At 75.4% G+C, this 18,441-nt stretch overlaps 4 protein-coding genes across 19 annotated transcripts; 3 read left to right on the top strand and 1 right to left on the bottom strand.

The window, feature by feature from the left end:
* Positions 1-412: 412 nt before the first annotated feature.
* On the bottom strand, positions 413-5,896 carry TTC31 (tetratricopeptide repeat domain 31). Of its 6 annotated transcripts, XM_075148248.1 has the most exons (17): positions 5,751-5,896; positions 5,483-5,544; positions 5,300-5,369; positions 4,953-5,206; positions 4,699-4,782; positions 4,396-4,464; positions 4,001-4,168; positions 3,777-3,905; positions 3,625-3,688; positions 3,205-3,295; positions 2,985-3,126; positions 2,475-2,576; positions 2,306-2,396; positions 1,985-2,126; positions 1,771-1,845; positions 1,492-1,594; positions 413-1,358 (listed from the first exon to the last, which is right to left on the bottom strand). In XM_075148248.1, exons 1-17 carry the CDS (start codon positions 5,869-5,871, stop codon positions 1,263-1,265), a joined length of 1,863 nt encoding a protein of 620 aa, XP_075004349.1. In that variant the 5' UTR covers positions 5,872-5,896; the 3' UTR covers positions 413-1,262. The 6 variants fall into 6 exon arrangements, with proteins under 6 accessions (XP_075004349.1, XP_075004347.1, XP_075004346.1 ...); XM_075148246.1 differs by having other exon boundaries at positions 413-1,594; positions 1,985-2,123; positions 2,306-2,393; XM_075148245.1 differs by having other exon boundaries at positions 413-1,594; positions 2,306-2,393.
* A 65-nt stretch (positions 5,897-5,961) lies between these two features.
* CCDC142 (coiled-coil domain containing 142) lies at positions 5,962-11,150 on the top strand. Of its 9 annotated transcripts, XM_075148250.1 has the most exons (11): positions 5,962-6,285; positions 6,616-6,730; positions 6,978-8,408; positions 8,524-8,610; positions 8,888-9,052; positions 9,173-9,330; positions 9,680-9,832; positions 9,998-10,112; positions 10,199-10,376; positions 10,457-10,668; positions 10,853-11,150. In XM_075148250.1, the coding sequence occupies exons 1-11, from the start codon at positions 6,238-6,240 to the stop codon at positions 11,107-11,109; spliced, it is 2,919 nt and encodes a 972-aa protein (XP_075004351.1). In that variant the 5' UTR covers positions 5,962-6,237; the 3' UTR covers positions 11,110-11,150. The 9 variants fall into 9 exon arrangements, with proteins under 9 accessions (XP_075004351.1, XP_075004354.1, XP_075004357.1 ...); XM_075148253.1 differs by lacking the exon at positions 10,199-10,376; XM_075148256.1 differs by lacking the exon at positions 9,173-9,330.
* A 268-nt stretch (positions 11,151-11,418) lies between these two features.
* On the top strand, positions 11,419-15,356 carry LOC142081569 (programmed cell death protein 4-like). Of its 3 annotated transcripts, none has more exons than XM_075148260.1 (11): positions 11,419-11,578; positions 12,181-12,454; positions 12,616-12,713; positions 12,836-12,949; positions 13,455-13,676; positions 13,909-14,006; positions 14,072-14,186; positions 14,501-14,608; positions 14,678-14,743; positions 14,872-15,011; positions 15,091-15,356. In XM_075148260.1, the coding sequence occupies exons 1-11, from the start codon at positions 11,525-11,527 to the stop codon at positions 15,140-15,142; spliced, it is 1,341 nt and encodes a 446-aa protein (XP_075004361.1). In that variant the 5' UTR covers positions 11,419-11,524; the 3' UTR covers positions 15,143-15,356. The 3 variants fall into 3 exon arrangements, with proteins under 3 accessions (XP_075004361.1, XP_075004362.1, XP_075004360.1); XM_075148259.1 differs by having other exon boundaries at positions 11,422-11,578; positions 14,678-14,788; XM_075148261.1 differs by lacking the exon at positions 13,455-13,676 and having other exon boundaries at positions 11,421-11,578; positions 14,678-14,788.
* Positions 15,357-15,551: 195 nt separating this feature from the next.
* Positions 15,552-18,434, top strand: MOGS (mannosyl-oligosaccharide glucosidase). The gene is made up of 4 exons (XM_075148263.1): positions 15,552-15,916; positions 16,043-16,263; positions 16,349-16,542; positions 16,621-18,434. Exons 1-4 carry the CDS (start codon positions 15,571-15,573, stop codon positions 18,329-18,331), a joined length of 2,472 nt encoding a protein of 823 aa, XP_075004364.1. The 5' UTR covers positions 15,552-15,570; the 3' UTR covers positions 18,332-18,434.
* The last annotated feature ends 7 nt before the right edge of the window (positions 18,435-18,441 follow it).

Here is an 18,441-nt window from a genome sequence, read left to right on the forward strand (position 1 = left end):
CAGGGGGCGGAGGGGGGACGTGTCCCGGGGGGCCCGCACCGGGAGTTGCTGGGGCTCCGGTACCCGCGCCCGGGGATGCCCCGGAGCACCGCGGGGAGCCGTGTCCGGGCGGGGGGGGCCATGCCGGGGCCGCCGCCCAGCACCGGGCCAGATCGGGCCCCCGGAGCCGCCGCCGCGCGGGCCGAGCCCGCCCCCTGCTGGCCGCCGGTGGGGCTGCGCGGGGCCGGTGCCGGTGGGAGCCGCGGGCCGCAGCGCAGTCGCAGCCCCGAGCTCCCGGGGGAGTTTTCCGGTGAAAGGCCGGGGGACGCGGGGCGAAAGGAGCGGCTGCCCCTCCGCCCTGCCCCGCGGGGGAGCAGCTTCACCGGCAGCGGGAGGCGGCGGGGCCGGAGGGAAGGACGGACGGACAGACGGCCACTGCTGGCGCTCAGTTTTATTAAGAACCCCAAATCGGTTCAAATACAAAATCCCTGAGAAGCCGCAGGTAACGGCTCCCCCCGGCAGCGGGAGCTCCGGCGTGGGCACTGACCCCCGCGGCCTCCTGCCCCCCGGGGTCCCGGGCAGGCCGGACCCCCGGGGCCCCGGGCAGGCAAACCCTGCGCCCGGGGCAGGGCCGGGGCTCGCGGGGGGCAGCAGCACAGCCCCCCGTGGCAGGGGCAGCCCTGCAAGGCACCGGTGGGGGACGGACCCCCACCCACAGAGGCGGCAGGAGGGGGACGGGTCCCACTGCCTGCAGAGGTAAAAGGCACGGGCAGGCGAGGGCAGGCCCCGGCTCAGCCCCCCGGAGCCACGGCGCTGCCAGCCCCCCCGGGCAGCCCCCCTGCCCAGCGGGTGCCCCGGCTCCTCCCTGGCAGGGCAGCAGAGCCCGGTGTGGGGCCAGGGGCCACCGCTCAGGCCCCGGCCCCCCGGGGGGGCAGCCCCAGGCCCAGGCAGGGCCCCCACACGGCCGCGGCCGTGCCCGCTCCTCCAGTCGGGGGCCTGGGGACAAACGTCCACAGCGGCCGATGGCTCCACGGCTCCGTGCCAGGAGGGCTCTGCACCGCGGGCGACGTGCCGGCTCCCGGGACGGGCAGGGAGCCGCGCCGTCCCACCGCAGCCGTCCGTCGGGGCAGCAGGCAGGGACGCGGCAGCGCCGAGGGCCCAGCTCCTCCGCGGCATGTCAGCGGTGCAGGACGGCAACACCGCGCCACGCAGGGTCCAGTTCTGCTGCCATTAAGCTGAGGAGACCCCCTGGCTACAGCAGCCCCCCGGAGGGGGTACCCACCTCACTGCAGGGCTCTGGGTGCCACCCCGGGGGACGGGGTGGCGTGGGAGGGGTGCTTGAGCTGCAGCACCAGCCTGCTTCCCTCCACCTCGGCGTCCTGGGGGCAGAGGGGCAGGGGGGGAGCTGAGCTGGCAGCGCGGCCCCCGCCGGGGCGGGGACGAGAGGGCAGGAGGGGGCGAGCCCAGGACAGGCACCCCTGTGGCCCACGGCGCGGTGCCGCCCCGGCTCACCCGCATGGCCGCGTAGGCCGTTTCCGCCGCCTTCTTCTGCCTGTAGTTGATGAAGGCGCAGCGTCGCTCCGGCAGCATCCGGATGAAGCGGATCTCCCCAAACCTGCGGGGTGGGGTGTTAGGGACCCCCTGTGCCTCCCTCGCAGGGTTTGCTCCCCGGGCCAGGAGCGCCAGGGAACGGGGACGGGCACGGGGTCTTGGCACTGGGATGGTGACGCAGGGCAGGACAGACAGCGAGGGCCGGGGGGCTGCGGGGGCTCAGCACGGAGACACGCTCACCGGCTGAACAAACTGTGCAGCACCTTCTCGCTGATCCTGGCGGTGACGTTCCCCACCCAGAGGGGATAGCAGTCCCTGCCAAACCACACCAGCGTCACCGGCAGCCAGCTCCATCCCACAGCCCGAGGACCCCCCAGCACTGCCAGCTCCATGGGAGCTCCTGCCCACCGCCCCCAGTAAGCACCAGTCACTGTCCCAGACGGGGACCCTCTACCTGGCGGGATGGGTCGGAGGCAGCGTCTGCTGGCTGCTGGCCGCGGCCCGGCCCTGGCCCTTCGCCTGGCTCCGGGAGCTCACGACGGTCACGAAGCCGCTTGTGTCCGTGTCCCGGCAGCTCCCGCTCGCCCACTCCCCTGCTGACAGGCAGGGACGGGCTCAGCTGGCTCCACGGACTGGCAACCACTGCGGGCCAGCCCCAGCCCCGGCATCCCCCCGAGACCCCCTCCAGCCCCGAGACCCCCTCCAGGTCCCCTGCGTCCTCCAGATCTGCCAACGGCTCCGAAGCAAAACCGCCACCGGTGCTGAGGTCCCTTACCGGAGGGAGGCAGCGGCGGCTCCCCAGCCTCCAGCAGGGACGGGGACACGGGGACCCTCCCCGGGCCAGTCTGGCCGTGGGGGCTGCTCTGCTGCGGGGGGAGAGGAGGTCAGGCCCCACGGGGCGGCAGCCGGGGATGGCGGGGCTGGGGCCGGGGCTGGGGCCTCACCCGCAGCAGAGCCCGGCAGGCCTCCAGCTGGGCGGCCGCGTCGGCGTTGGCACCATCCAGGCGCAGCAGCTCCTCGAACGTCCTGGCGGCCTCGGCGTAGCGCTGGGGCCCGGCGGAGAGGGGCTGAGCTCCTGCTGCCCGCGCCGGCCCCCCCACCCGGCCACCCTCGGCCCCTAGCCCCCAGTCCACCCCATGCAGGGCTCTGCTCGGCCCCACTGGCACCCTGTGGCCCCCCACCCAGCCCCACTGGCACCCCACAGCCCCCCAGCCACCCCCCAGTCCCCTGCCCAGCCCTCCCGCCCCGGCACCCTGCAGCCCCCCACGCAGCCCCAGTACCTCCAGCCCCACAATGAGCCCCAGCACCCTGCAGCCCCCCACCCAGCCCCGGCACCCCACAGCCCCCCGCCCAGCCCCACTAGCACCCTGCAGCCCCCCACCCAGCCCCGGCACCGCACAGCCCCCCGCCCAGCCCCACTAGCACCCTGCAGCCCCCACACCCAGCCCCGGTACCTCCAGACCCCGCAGCGCCTTGCCCTTGCGGAAGAAGCCTTTAGGCCACCCGGGCTGGAGCCCCAGCGACACCTGCGCGTCCCTGAGTGCCTCCTCGTAGCACCGAAGCTTCTCGTAGCAGTAGGAGCGGTTCCCGAAGAGCCTGCGGGGAGAGCAGGGTCGCTGCTGCCCAGAACCCGCAGCCCCCGGGGAACGCCGCTCCCCGGCCCCCGTCGCTCACCGGTGCTCCCTGGGGTTCAGCTTCACGGCCTCCGTGAAGGCCTGCACCGCCTCGGCGTAGCGGCCCTTCTGGGCAGCCTCGTTGCCGCGGCCTGTGGGGAGAGCATCGCCTGCTGCCGACCCCCCAGCCCGGCCGGGGAGCAGAGCTGCGCCCCCCGCCCACAGTGGGGACAGGGGCGTCTGCTGGGGACGAGCAGAGGAGAGCGTGGCCGCGGAGGAGACAGCGGCTCCGCTGTCACCCAGCCGCGAGGGAATGGCGCCTCGGGGACAGCCCAGGGCCACACCGGCCTGCGAAGAGCAGTGCTGGCGCAGAGCCCCGGCACAACCCCGCAGCACCACCCATGGAGCCGGGAAGCAGCAGCGCAGAGCCCCCGCGCACCCACCCTCTTCTCTTGCTGCCCGGGGGGCCCGAGGCACTGACCTGCGAGAACCAGGCTCTGCTCCACCACGCTCGTGTCCAGGGGCTCGGGCTCGGGCTCGGGCGCCTGCGGGGCGGGCAGGCAGGGCAGCGAGGGCTCGGGCGCCTGTGGGGCCGGCAGCTCCCTCCCCGGAGCCCCATGGGCTCCAACTCACCTTCCCCGGCACCCTCTTGCCTGGCTCTGTGTCACCCGTCCTGGCCGGCTTCTTCCCAGGCGCCGGCAGCCTCACGCCCGCTTTCTGCCGGGCTTTGAAGATGAAGGTGCAGCTCAAGTCCAGCTCATCCTGGGAGAGGCAGGGTGGGCGAGGCGGGCAGAGCCCCAGGCCCGTCCGCGGGGCAGACCCCGCGCCAGGCTGGCACCCACGCTAGGAGCACCCACCTCCATCTCCTCTGCTCTGGCCGACCGGCCTTCTCCCTCCTCTCCCGAGGAGGCTGCGCTGTCCCCAAGGCACAGGGAGGGGCTGGGGCCCGGCCAGCCCTCCCCCTCCTCAGGATTGCTGTTTTGGGGGTGCCCAGCGCCCACAGCACCACTCAGGGACGAGGTGCTCTGGAAGAAGGCAGGAGTGAGACAGCAGCCGGGGCACCAGGGCTCTGCCTGCCCGTCCCTCTCCCCACAGCCCCAGGCAGCTCTCGCAGCCACAGCGTCCCCCCTTCGGAGACTCACAGCACGCCCGAAGGCGGCATGGAGACTCAGAGGACCCCCGAAGGCGGCCTGGCCCGGCCACCGCAGCACCCACAGCCAGGCCGGGGCAAGGAGCCGGCGCAGTTGCTCACCGACTTGGTCTCACGCTTGTTTTTCAGCTCTTGGTCCAATTTTTCTTGTTTCTTCCGGTCTTTCTGCTTCTGGAAACCACAGAGTGCCGTGAGTGGGTGCCAGACAGAGCAGCGCAGACCCCCACCCGGCCCCACACCGCAGCTCTGCCTCGGCGCTGCTGGGGGGTGGGAGCAAGCTCCAGGCTGCCCCCTGAGACGCGCTTCCCCCCCAGAGTAACAGCAAGGCTCAGGAGGAAAGGAAACGCCGGCAGCTGCCCGCACGCTGCGGGCTGGCAGGGCGACCTCCCCCCAGGGCGCACCCACCTTCTTTTTCAGTTTCTTCTTCTCCGCCTTCTTCTTCATCCGCTCCTCCTCCGCCACCAGCTCCCGCGCGTTCCTCTCCGCTTCCTGAGGGAGCGACGCTGTGAGCGCCCAGAAGAGCGCGACGGCCCCAGGCACGCCAACGGCAGTCCCCAAGGAGGCGGGAGGACAAGAGGGACTGGAAGACGTGACACGGCCGAGGGGAGCAGCACTGGGCTGCAGACCGGCCGCCTGCGGGCAGGGAGGGTGCTCCTCACCTCGGCCGTAAGCTGGTGCCTCCAGGGCGCGGGCAGCCTGCGCAGCTTCAGGTCGAGAGCGCTCGGGGGGGAGCGAGCGGGCAGGGGCTCCTCGCACAAGAAGGACTTCTTGAACCCGCAGAAGTTGTAGGGGACGTCGCGGTTCTCACTGGGAACGTCCCAGTACTGGTTGAAGCCGAGCCACTCCCCCTCCTCCTCTTCATCCTCCACCTCCTCCTCGCTGGACTCCTCCAGCCAGCCGGGGCAGTCCCAGGCTGGGCAGGGAGAACCGGGGCCGTCAGCGGCAGCTCCCGAGCGCCGGGACGCCCGGCTGAGCCCCCCCATCCCGGCGACTCCTCCCGACTCACCGCGGCCGAAGGCGTCCCGGGGCCCGGACGCTTCCCCCATGGCGCTGCGGTTCTCCGGGCGGGAGGCGGCCTGCGGCGACACCGGGAGCTGGAGCGGCGGGACCGGGCCGGGGGAGGCGGCCCCAGCCGCCCGCGGGAGCCAGCCCTCGGCCCAGCCCCCGCCGCCCCCGGGCCCCCACGTACCTGCCGCCGGCTGCGCTCGTTCTCGGCGGCGCCGAGCTGGCAGTGCCGGGGACAGACGGGCGCTGCGGGGGGCGGAGCCAGCCCTGAGCCGTCGGGAACGAACCCGAAACACAGCGGCGGCCCCCAGCCCCGGCGGGCCGGCCCACAGCGCGGCTCCCGTCGCTGCGGGACCCCGGCCCAGCCGCCCCGGGACCCCCCGGCCCTGCCCGGGGGCCCTGCCCGGGGACCCCCCCCGGAACCCCCCGGTCCCGCTCCCCGGCTCCCGTACCGCCGCTCCAGCCGCCGGGGCCGAGCACGCAGCCCCAGGGGCAGGCGGCGGGGGCAGCCCCGAACCTGGAGGCGCCCAGGCCCGGCCCGGCCGGGTCCCGCGCCCCGCCCGCCCCCCGCATCGCCCCAGGCCGCCGCCGCCACCGGACGCGCCGGAAGTGGGGCACGGCGCGGACCGGAAGTGGGGCACGGCGGGGACCGGAAGTGGGGCGCGGCGCCGGCCGAGGCTGCCCGGCCGCCATGTTGGGTGCGGGCAGGACGGCGGCCCGCAAGGCCCGCACCGAGCGGGACCGGGGCTCCGCGTCCGCTCCCGCCGTCCCCGCATCCCGTCAAGCCGCGGGCCCGGCCGCCTCCCGCTGCCCAGGACCTCCCCTCCACCGGGCACTGCGGCGCTGCCCTCCCAGCGGGTCAGCCCTGCCCGTTCCTCCGGATTAGCGCGGGCGCGGCCTAAGCCTATTTCCTCCCGCCGCCCCCGGGGATGGCCCAGCATGGAGGACGGCGGCCCTGAGCGTCGCGGCGGGGAGCCCTGCCCGCAGGTGAGGCCCCGATCGGACGAGGGGACCCCCGGGAGACGGCCCCGCCGTCCTCAACCCGGGTACACGGGCTGGGCCTCGGGCCCGGGCAGCGGCACCGAGCCCGAGGCCGCTCTCGGCGTCTCCTTGACAACGGCCCCCCCCTCGGCGCCGAGGAGGGGGCGTGGTCTGGCGGGGGCGTGGCCTCGGCGTGGCCACTGCGCGGTTGCCAGCAGCGAGGGGCGGGGGCAGCTTTCCCCGGGCCACGCCTCCCTCCCGCTAACCCCGCCCCTTCGCCGGTAGCCCCGCCCCTGCCCCGGTGGGGGGCCCTGACCCCTCCGCGGCCCCTCGCAGGTGGGTGAAGGCGATGGCGCCGGTCTGAGCGGCCTCATCCTCCTCCTCCTGACGGCCCGCCCGGCCCTGCCCGCCCCGGGGTATGGGGCTGCCCGCGGGGAACCCGCCGAGCCAGGTGAGTGGCCCTGGCCAAGCCTGGGGGGGCAGAGCCCGCCCGAGGGCCTTACCCCCCGCGGGGCCCGGTGCTGGCAGCCCACCCTGCCGGGTGCCCGCGGCGGCTGCGGGTCTCAGCACCGGCGCTGGCAGGGCCGGGGCGGCTGCAGAGCGGTGTGGCTGTCCCACCGTCCCCCCGGGCGCCGGGGTGGCCGCAGGCAGGGACTGCCCCCTGCGTCGCCCCACACCGAGGGTCCCTGCCCCCGCAGGCAGCAGCTCCCTGGGGGGCCTGGCCCGCTCCCTGCAGAAGGCGGAGGCCATGCTGCGCAACTGCGTCAGCCCCGGCCTGCGGCGCCTGCTGCCCCCGCGGCCCCGCGAGCGTGGCTACGACAGCGAGGACAGGGACGAGGACGAGGAGGCGCCAGCCCTCCTGGCCGCGCTGGAGCAGAGCTTCCCGGGGCTGCACCGCTGCCTCTGCGTCTGGGAGGACCCCCGCACCGAGACCTTCCGGGGCCACGTGCGGCCCCAGCCCGGCGACAGCGCCGCCGCCTTCTCCTACCACCCCGTCCACCCGCGCGTGGCCGAGCGTGGCGCTGCCCTGCACGCCCTGCTGCAGCACCGCCACTACCTCCGCCTTGCCCGCGACTACAGCCGCCGCCTGAAGGCTTCCTCCGACTTCGTCCGCCGGCTCCTGGCGCTAGTGGAGCAGCCGGAGCCACCGGCGGGGGAGCTGGAGGCCGCCCAGCCACTGCAGGGGCTCTGCCGGGAGCTGCGGACACATGCTGGCCACTGGAGTGGGCTGCGGCGGCGGATGCACGGCGACCCGTGGCTGCGGCCGCTGCTGCTGTGCAGGCACGAGCCGGTGGCACACATGCGGTGGGCCCTTCTGCTGCTGGCGCTGCACGCCACGCGGCTGGCCGAGCACCACGCCGAGGCGCGGCTGCGGGGTCTGGCGCGGACCGGTCCTGCCGTCACCCCCGCCCCGGCGCTGCTCTCCGACCTCTTCCAGGGCCTGGAGATCTACAATCAGGTGGTGGGCGACCTGACCCTGGAGCTGGGCATCGCCGGCTGCCACAGGGCCACCGGGGACCACTCCCACGCCTTCCCCGTGGCCAGGGTGCTGGGGATACTGGCGGCCGAGCGGGGCCGGCTGGCGGCTGATCGGCTCCAGCCCCTCCTGCAGCCACGGGACGGGGCCGTTGGGGCGGAACACGTCTGCTGGGAGGACGCCGTGGTGCCTTGGCCCCTGGAGCATGGCACCACGGTGGCGGACGCGGGTCCCTCCGAACGAGAGGATCTGCCGGGCCTCGCTGGGGAGCTGCAGGCGCTGTGCAGGGAGGACGAGGAGCTGATGGGCCTCGTCCTGGGGGGGCTGGTGGCCTCCGCTGACAGCCTCTGGCACCACGTCCTCTGCGGGCCCAAGCAGGAGAAGCCGGTGCCGGTGGCAGAGAGCCCCGAGCCCCTGGAGCCGCTGGCGGCCAGCCCGGGCACGGCCACCGGGCCGAGCTCTCCCAGCTGGAAGTCGGTGCGGTGGCTGGACGACTCCCGCGCGCCGGCGGCCGAGGCCCTGCACGCCCAGTACCGCCCGCTCTTCTGGGAGGCCACCAGTGCTGCGCTGGGGCACCGCCTGGGGCTGCCGCGCTGCGGGGCGGGCAGGGCTGCGGCCGCTGCGCGGGAGCTGAGCCACGCTCTCGCCCAGGGTAGGTGGGGGCCGGGGCGGGGGGCGGCGGGGTGGCGGCACCGAGGAGCGGCTCCCCGGGATCCCTCCGGTGCTGCCGCGGGGTGCGCTGGCCCTCACGCCCCGTCCCCCCGCAGCCCGCGTCCCCCGGGAGTGCGAGGAGGAGCTGGGGCAGCTCTGCCTGCGCCTGCTCTGCCGGGACGTCCTCCAGAGCTGGGAGAGAGGTACGGGGCCGGGGGACGGGGCCGGGGGACGGGGCCGGGGGACGGGGCCGGGGGACGGGGCCAGGGGACGGGACCTGGGGACGGGGACGGGGTACGGGGCTTGGGGACGGGACCTGGGGCCGGGGCTTGGGGCCGGGGCCAGGGGCCGGGGCCAGGGGACAGGGCTTGGGGACGGGACCTGGGGACGGGGCTGGGGGACGGGGCTTGGGGACAGGGCCTGGGGCAGGGGGTGCCGGCAGGAGCCCGGTGCAGGGCTGCTGACCGGTGCCCCTCGCAGACTTCGCCCGCGCCCTGGGCTCGGGTCTGTCCGACAAGTGCTCGGGGGAGCCGGTGCCGGCGGCAGGGCCGGTGCGGAGCAGGACAGCGCGGCGCCTGCAGCGGCTCTACCCAGCCCTGGCCTTCGCCCTGCGCTGCCTGCGGCCCCTGCCTGCCTGCCTGCCCGGTGAGTGGGGCCTCGGGGGACGGGGACGGGCATCCCGGGGGTCCCCTCCGGGCTGACCCCCCCGCCGGGTGCCGCTCCCCCCACGGCCCCTGTGCCACCCACGTCCCCTGCCTCCCCCAGGCCGCCCCCCCGGCTCGCCCTGCCTGCGCCTGCAGGTGCTGGGCCGCTGCCTGGCCACGGCGCAGGCTGCCTGCTCCTGGCTGGTGGGCAGAGCCTGCCGGTACCTGGCGGCCTGGGCCCTGCCCCAGTTCCTGCTCGTCACCCAGGGGGACCTGCAGGTACGCGGGGGACAGGGACCGTGTGTGGGGCTGGGCCCTGCCCCAGGGGGTCAGCTGTGGGGCTGGCTGTGGGGCTGGGGGACCGGGGCTGGCTGTGGGGCTGGCTGTGGGGCTGGGGGTTGGCTGTGGGGCTGGGGGACCAGGGCTGGCTGTGGGGCTGGCTGTGGGGCTGGGGGTTGGCTGTGGGGCTGGGGGACCAGGGCTGGCTGTGGGGCTGGCTGTGGGGCTGGGGGTTGGCTGTGGGACCGGCTGTGGGACCGGCTGTGGGGCTGGCTGTGGGGCTGTGGGACCGGGGCTGGCTGTGGGGCTGGCCGCTGGGCAGGATTCCTCTCACCTCCCTTCCCTCCAGCTGCTGAAGATGGAGACAGACAGGCTGGTGGTGCTGGTGAGCGAGACCTTCCCGGAGCCCGGGGACAGCCCCCCGCCGCTGCCCCCCGCCCCGCTATCCCACCGGGAGCGCCAGCTGTGCCAGGAGATTTGCTCCATGGCTGCCAGCATCCAGGTACGGCCTGACCGCGGCAGGCGGGACGTCCGGGAGCCGGCTGGAGCCCTGCCGTGCCGTGCCGGGGGGGCCCAGTGGTTCTGCTGCAGCTGGGCACGGCCGGGGGAGCCGCAGGGTGCCGTGGGCCTGCCGTGCCACTGCGGCTCCCCCCGCTCCGCCCCCCAGCTCTTCTCGGGGGACGTGCTGAAGATGTTCTCCACCAACTGCAAGCGGATGTCGGCGGAGATCTTCGACCAGACCATGCCACTGGGCAAGCACTGGAGGGTCGGCCTCCGCGCGGGTGGGTAGGGGTGCCTCGGTGCCGGGCAGGGCCGCGGGCAGGGCCGCGGGCAGGCCTGAGAGTGTGTGTGTGTGTCCTCCCCGCAGACCTGCCCAGCTCCCCCAGCGCGTACGCGGCGGCGGCGGCGCAGGCGGTGCTGGGCCAGGTGCTGCAGGGCGCCCAGCTCCTGCCCCGCGACGCCCAGGCACCCGCCCTGGCCCGGGTGACCACGGCCTTCCTGGAGGCCTGGATGGACCACATCCTGGCCCAGAGGATCAAGTTCAGGTAGCGGGCGGCGGCGGCGGGGCCGGGCCGGCGTGGGCAGTGCCGGGGCGGCCGGGCTGAGCGCCGCCGGTGCCCCCCAGCCTGCAGGGAGCCTTGCAGCTGCGGCAGGACTTCGAGCTGGTGCGGGAGCTGGTGGGCTCGGAGCGCTACGGGCTGGCCCCCGAGACCCGGCAGTCCCTGCTCTCCCTGCGCATCTTCCAGCAGATGGACGGGGCCATCCTCTGCCTCCTGCAGCAGCCCGGCGGGGCGGCCGGTGTGCCCCCCCGCCCCTGGCACTCCCTGCGCCACTGCTGTGAGTGAGGGGGGGGACGGGACGGGGACAGCCCCCGGCTGCCGCGCTGGGGTCAGCTGCCCCACGGGCTGCGGCCATCAGACGGCGGTGCTGGTCTTGGGGAGCGCTGGCGTGAGGCTCCGGGATCCCCGGCACGGAGGGGCCCTCGCCCCCCCCCCGACTCCCGTCTCCTCTCCCCGGTCAGGCTCAGACAACGGTGCCCACGCGCAGGAGCCGGGCACGGGCAGCCTGCATGGCCTGGAGACCCTGGAGGCACCGGCGGCAGCGGCGGGGACCCCGCCATCCGCCCCTGGTGCTGAGGTGCCGACGCGGCTGCGGAGCGGCGTCCCCGAATCCTACCTGTCGGGCAGCCAGCAGCAGTGGCTGTCGCTGCGGCTGCACCGGGCCCGGCGTTGGCGCGTGCCCGGCTTACCCTGCATTGGCAACAACCCCGAGGCCTGACGGCGAGCGGCGGCAATAAAGCGCCGAGCCGCGGTCCCCGTGTCTGTCTCCATCCCTGCGTCCATCCCTGGCCCCGGCTGCGAGCGGACCCGGGCACCCCGGGGGGCTCCAGCACCCACAGCACCCGCTCCTGCCCGCAGCACGCTCCAACCGGCCCCGGTGCCCCGTGGGGTGGGCTCTGCCCGGCTCCCGACCCCCCGCCCGGGACGCCGGGCTTCAGCCCAGGGGCCGCTGCCGAAGCCCGGCGTCCCGGGCCGGGGGTCGGGGGCCGAGGGTACCGGAGCCCCCGGTGTGACTACGGTTCCCATGATGCCGCCGCTCCCGGTCACTTCCGCCGCGGGGCGGGGTCGGGCCGAGCCCAGCGCCCCTTCCCGGTCCCGGTCCCGATCCCGGTGCGGCCCCGGTGCCGCCCGTCATGGCCGTCCCCGCCGCCGAGCTGGTCGCCACCGACCGCGCCCCCTTCGCTACGGCAAGTAACGGCACCGGCATCGGACCGAGCGACCCCCCCCCCCGCCCCTCGACCCCGGACTGAGCCCCGGTGGGGACCGGGAACGGGCCGAGGCGGGGCTGGCGGGAACGGGGGAGGAGTCCTGGGGGGGGTCGGTGGGGCTCGGGGGTCCCTGGTGGGGCTGGGGGGGTGTCCCTGCAGGGCGGGGGGTCCCACGGGGGAGGCCGGGGGGCACTTCGGGGGGGTGCATGGGGGTCCTGGAGGAGGTCGGGGGTGCATGGCGGGGGCCCAGGGGGGGTCCCGATAGAGACCCGGGGCACATGGGGGTCCCAAGGGAGGCCGGGGTACATGGTGGGGGTCCCGGGAGAGACCGGGGGCACATGGGGGTCCCGAGGGGGGCTGGGGGTACATGGTGGGCTCCCATGGGGGTCCCAGGGGAAGCCGGAGGTGCACGGTGGCGGTCCCCCGGGTGTCCCGGGGGAGACCGGGTGCACATGGGGGTCCTGAGAGAGGCCAGGGGTACGTGGCAGGGGTCCCTTGGGTGTCCCGGGGGAGCCTGTGGGCACATGGGGGTCCCGGGGGAGGCCGCGTCGCATCATGGTGACGGTGCCCGCGGTGCGCAGGGCCCCTGCCCGGCGGGTGCAGAGGAGGAGGACGGGGACGAGGAGCTGCTGGGGGCTGGGGGTCCCCGCGCCTGGACCCCCCAGGAGAAGCTGCTGCACGAGGCGCGGCTGAAGGCCAAGGCCAAGCGGCGGCTGCGGCGCACCTCCTCCCGGGACTCGGCCCGCGAGTCGCTCTCCGAGGGCGCCGAGCCCGGCCCCGAGCCCGGCAGCCCCAAGGGCAGGGCCCACGACCGCAGGTCCCGCATGGGCAAGGGCCGCGGGCTGCCCAAGAAAGGTGAGGGGCACCGGCGCCGCGGGGCTGGGACCCTGCATGGCCCCTCCACTCCCCCGTGGGGCTGGGACCCCCGGCTTAGTCCCCGCCTAGGGGGGCCCCACTGGGGGCCTCGGTGCCCCCCGCGGCCGAGCCCCCGCTCACCCCGCGCGTGCCCGGTGCAGGCGGTGCCGGGGGCAAGGGCGTGTGGGGTGCCCCCGGCGTGGTCTACGGCTACCAGGAGCCCGACGCCCGCGACCCCAACTACGATGAGGTGGCTCAGGTACGGCCCCGGCCCCCCCCCCTCGGCCCCGCACCGTCCCCCACCCTTGCGGGCAGCCCCTGCGGGGGCCGGCCGGCTGCGGGCAGCGGTGCAGGCAGGGGGGCATCGTCCCATCCCCGCAGGGGGACACGGTTTACGCCACCGTGGTGCCCGAGCTGGAGGAGGGAGAGCTGGAGAAGAACGTGCAGCCCATGGTGCTGGAGTACTTCGAGCACGGGGACACCAGCGAGGTCATGGTGCGTCGGGGCGGGGGTCCGCAGGACGGGGCGGGCTGGCGTGGGCTGGGGTCCTTGGGGAGGGGACAGGGACCCTTGGTGACGTGGACCCGCAGGGATGGGGCAGGCTGGGGTGGGGGAGGGTCCCTTGGGGAGGGTCCACTGCTGATGGGGACCCTTTGGGAAGGGGCAGGGTCCCCTGGGGAGGGGGGTCCCTTGGTGGTGGGGACCTTCAGGGGGGTCAGGCTGGTGTGGGGAGAGAAAGGGGGGCCCTTGGGGATGCAGGCTGTCCCTGGGAGGGGGGACAGGGACCCCAGGGACGGGGCAGGCTGGGATGGGGAAGGGTCCCTTGGAGGGGGCTGGGCATCCCGTGGTGGTGGGGACCTTCAAGGGGGCCAGGCTGGTGTAGGGGAGAGAATGGGGGTCCCTTGGGGATGGAGGTGTCCCTGGGGGAGGTCGGGGGTGCCCTGAGGAGGGGCTGGGGGTCCCCGGGGACGGGTGGCAGGGGGTGACATGCCGGATGCAGGAGCTGCTGCGGGGGCTGAACCTGGGCAGCCGGCGGCACGCGGTGCCCTCGCTGGCGGTGGCCCTGGCGCTGGAGGGCAAGGCCAGCCACCGCGAGCTGACCTCCCGCCTGCTCTCCGACCTGGTGGGCCGCGTCGTCACCCCCGAGGACATCGCCTGGGCCTTCGACAAGATGCTGCGGGACCTGCCCGACCTCATCCTCGACACCCCCGAGGCCCCCCAGGTGTCAGCAGGCGCGGGGACGGGAATGGGGATGGGGACATGCTGGGGGGACACGGCCGTGCCGAGAGATGCTCCGCAGGGATGTGGCCGTGCCGGGGGGATGCTCTGAGGGGACACGGCCGTGCCGGGGGGGCCATGGCCGTGCCGGGGGGGCCATGGCTGTGCCAGGGGATGCCCAGCGGCTGCGGGGGGCAGGCGGGCGGCGGGGCCGGGCGCTGACGCTCCGTCCCCAGATGCTGGGGCAGTTCATCGCCCGGGCGGTGGCCGACCACGCGCTGCCCCTGGACTTCCTGGAGCGCTACAAGGGGCGCGTGGACTGCGAGCACGCCAGGTAAGCGCCGCCCCGGCCCCCGCCGCCCCCCCGCCGCGCGCCACCCTCACCCACCTCTCCCGCAGGGCCGCCCTCGACCGCGCCGCCGTCCTCCTCCGCATCAAGCGCGACGTCAACCGGCTGGACAACGTCTGGGGCGTGGGGGGCGGCCAGCGCCCCGTCAAGCACCTCGTCAAGGAGGTCAGCGTCCGGCCGTCCCCTGGCCCTGTCCCCTCGGACGCGTCCCCCTGTTCCGTGCCTCATCCCTGCACCCCCCCGCCTCCAGCTGTGCCCCCGAATGTCCCCTGGACACCCCCTGCCACATCCCTCTGGACGTGACCCCGCGCGGTGTCCCCCGGACACTCGGGGCAGTGGTGACCCCCAGCTGTCCCTGTGCCATCCCCGCATCAGGACCCCCCCAGCCATCCCCACACCATGTCCCCACGCTGTCCCCCTGTGCCACCCTCGTGCCCCCGCCGTGCCCGTGCCCCCGCCCCAGCTGCCTCCGTCCCCAGATGAACCTGCTGCTGCGCGAGTACCTGCTCTCCGGGGAGGTGTCGGAGGCCGAGCACTGCCTGCGGGAGCTGGAGGTGCCCCACTTCCACCACGAGCTGGTGTACGAGGTGAGCGCTGGGGGTCCCGGGGGTCCCGGGGGGGCCACCCGCGGCCCCGCTGACGCCCGCTGCCCGCAGGCGGTGGTGATGGTGCTGGAGGGCTCCGGGGAGGGGCCTGTGGCCATGATGGTGACGCTGCTGAAGGTGCTGTGGGAGACGGGGCTGGTGACGCTGGACCAGATGAACCGGGTGAGCGCGGGGCGCGCGGGGCGGGGGGGGGACAGCCCGCCCCCGGGGCTGACACTGCTGTGTCCCCCCCCCGGCCCCCCCAGGGCTTCCAGCGGGTGTACGAGGAGCTGGGGGACATCAGCCTGGACGTGCCGCTGGCCCATGGCCTCCTGGAGCGGCTGGTGGAGCTCTGCTTCGACCGCGGCATCATCACCAGGGCGCTGCGGGACGCCTGCCCCGCCAGGTACCGGCAGCGGGGGGGCCGGGAGGGGCCGTGGGGGTGCTCCCCCCTTCATCCGCCTCCTCCTCCTCCTCCTCCGCAGGGGCCGGAAGCGCTTCGTGAGCGAGGGCGACGGGGGACAGGTCAAGGAGTGAGCGGGGCCGCCCCAGGGTGCTGCCGGCCATCGGCCCCCCGGCGGGCTGCCGGTTGGGGGGGGCAGGGCCTGCTGTCCCCCCCGTGGGGCAGGGGCGGCCCCGGACCCCCAGCCGCTGCCCTGTGCCGGGACCCCCGCCCGGCCGTGGGGCTGCCCCAGGACCCCCGCCCGGCCGTGGGGCCGACCAAGGGACGCAATAAAGCGGCTTCCAAGGACGCGCTGAGTCCGGCCTGTGTGGGGGGGCGGGCCCGGGGGGGTCCTTGTCCCCTCGGGGCCGCGTTTGGGGTGAGGGGGGGTCCTGGGAGGACCGACCTTGCGGTTTCCCCTCCCGACCGCCAGGGGGCGGCGCCGCCCCCGCCTCACGACCACCGCGGCCGCTCTCCCGCCGCCGCCGTCGCGCCGTGATGACGCAGGCGGCGCGGACGGGCCATGGCGGGCGAACGGCGGCGACGCGGCGGGGAAGGGCCTCGGGAACGGACCCGGGAACGCGGGGCCCGGCGGGAGCGGGAGCAGCAGCAGCGGGGACCGGGCCGGGGACGGACAGCGCTGGTGGTAGCGGCGGCGGCGGCAGCGCTGGCGCTGGGCCTGGCGGCGGCGGCGGCGGAATGGAACCGGTGGAGCGCGGCCGCCCGCCTCGTTACCCCCCACCCCGCTCCCCCCGCGCTTCCCCCCGGTTCTACCGGGCCTCTCGCCTCGCCCCACCGTTTCTGGGGCACTTACCGGCCTCACGTCTATTTCGGGATGAAGACGCGCAGCCCGCGGGCTCTCGTTACCGGTGAGGGGTGGCGGCGGGAGCGGGGACAGGCCGAGCCCCGGGGCAGGGCAAGCCCTGCCCCGGGGCTCGGCCTGCCCCGCTCCCGCCCGGAGAACTGGGACTGAACCCCCCGCCCGGTGTCCCCAGGGCTGATGTGGCTTCAGCAAAGTGAGGGGGGGGGCAGCTTACGTCACACCTGCGAGCAGAGCGACGGCCTGTCGCGATACGGCTGGTTGATGCACGACGGGGAGAATTTCGGGGTGCAGGAGATTGAAGACGGGGAGTTATTATTGAAAACGGAATTTGTTAAACGACCGGGCGGGGAACACGGAGGGGATTGGAGTTGGCGCGTCACCGCACGGATGGAGGTGAGGGGCTGGGGGGGCCTGCGCGTGCCGGGGGAACAGCCAGAGCGCCTTCCTCACGTGTCTCCCCCCTCCTCTTCCTCCGCAGGGCGCAGCTGGCCCGGCCCCCCTCCTCTCCCTCTTCTTCTACGTCGCCACGGATGGGCAGGGGACGCTGGAGCCGCACCTGGAGAACGGGACGCGGCTGGCCGCCGTGACGGGGACGGCAGAGGAGCTGGGGCGCTTCACCCTCACCTTCCTCCGCCCCACGGCGGGGAGTGGGGAGGACCCCAAATACGCCAGGTGCTTCGCCGCGGCCGCCCCCTCCCCGTCCCTCCCCCCGTCCCCCCCAGTCCCCTGACGCCCTCTCTCCGTTTGCAGCTACAACTACCTGGACGCGGCGAGCCCGGGGCTGCAGCGCCTGACCGAGGTGGTGCGGAGCAGCCTGAGCAACCGCTTCGTCTTCACCCCGCCGGGCGGGGGTCCCCGCCGGCGCTTCTTCGCCGTCGACGCCTTTCGGGGGCTGCCGGGGGAGCCCCCGCGCGGGCGGCTGCTGCTGCACCAGGTGACGCTGGAGCCGCCCGGTACGGTGGAGGTGACCTTCGAGTCGGGCAGCGCGGCGGGCCGGCCCGGGCGGCTGGCGGGGCGGGCGCTGTCGGCGGCGCTGGCGCAGCACGCGGCCGCCTTTGAGCGGCGCTTCGAGGAGACCTTCGGGCTGGGCCGCAAGGGCTTCCCCCCGCCGCAGCGGCGCTTCGCCCAGGCCGCCCTCAGCGACCTGCTGGGGGGGATGGGCTACTTCCACGGGCGCTCGCTGGTGCAGTCCCCGCTGCAGGAGCGCCCCGTGCCCGCCCCCGAGGCCGCCCTCTTCACCGCCGTCCCCTCCCGCTCCTTCTTCCCCCGCGGCTTCCTCTGGGACGAGGGCTTCCACCAGCTGCTGCTGGCGCGCTGGGACCCGGCGCTGAGCCGCGAGGTGATCGCCCACTGGCTGGACCTGATGAACGCCGAGGGCTGGATCCCGCGGGAGCAGATCCTGGGGGAGGAGGCGCGGGCCAGGGTGCCCCCCGAGTTCCTCCTGCAGAGCAGCGAGACGGCCAACCCCCCCACGCTGCTGCTGGCGCTGCAGCGGCTGCTGCCCGCCGCACCCCCGCCCTACCTGCGCCGCCTCTTCCCCCGCCTGCGTGCCTGGTACGACTGGTACAACCGGACGCAGGCCGGGCCCCTGCCCCTCACCTTCCGCTGGCGCGGCCGCGACCCCCAGCCCGAGCGCTTCCTCAACCCCAAGACGCTGGCCTCGGGGCTGGATGACTACCCCCGCGCCTCCCACCCCTCGCCCGAGGAGCGGCACCTGGACCTGCGCTGCTGGATGGCGCTGGCCTCCCGGGTGCTGCGGGAGGTGGCCGAGCGGCTGGGGGAGCCGGCCGGGCCCTACCGGGAGATGGAGCAGGCGCTGAGCGACAACGGGCTGCTGGAGCGGCTGCACTGGGCGCCGGAGCTGGGCGCCTTCGCCGACTACGGCAACCACAGCGCGGCCGTGGGGCTGCGCTGGCAGCGGGCGGCGCCGGCAGCGCCGGGGCAGCCCCCCCCGGCCCCCCGGCTGGTGCGGGAGGTGCGGGAGGCGCCGCGGCCCCGCTTCGTGGGGGCCCTGGGCTACGTCAGCCTCTTCCCGCTGCTGCTGCAGCTGCTGCGTCCCGACTCGCCACGGCTGCCCACCGTGCTGGACGCCATGCGCAGCGAGCGACAGCTCTGGACACCCTTCGGGCTGCGCTCGCTGGCCCGCGACAGCCCCCTCTACATGCAGCGCAACACCCAGCACGACCCCCCGTACTGGCGCGGCCCCGTCTGGGTCAACATCAACTACCTGGCACTGCGGGCGCTGCACGGCTACGCCGGCGCCGAGGGGCCGCAGCGGGAGCGGGCGGCCGAGCTCTACCGTGAGCTGCGCCAGAACTTGGTGGCCAACCTGTACCGGCAGTACGCCGAGAGCGGCTTCCTCTGGGAGCACTACAGTGACAGCACCGGCCGCGGCCAGGGCTGCCGCCCCTTCGCCGGCTGGTCCGCGCTGGTCGTGCTGGTGATGGCCGAGGACTACTAGGGCCGCCGGGGCCGGCCGAGGTGCGGGCAGCTGCCCGTCTTTCTCAGGTGCGGGCGGAGGCGCAGAGCCACCTCCTCCCCCAAAATAAACCTCCCCCACCGTGGCCTGTT

The sequence above is a fragment of the Calonectris borealis genome, chromosome 4 (assembly GCF_964195595.1).
Source record: "Calonectris borealis chromosome 4, bCalBor7.hap1.2, whole genome shotgun sequence".
Taxonomy (NCBI): Eukaryota; Metazoa; Chordata; class Aves; order Procellariiformes; family Procellariidae; genus Calonectris; species Calonectris borealis.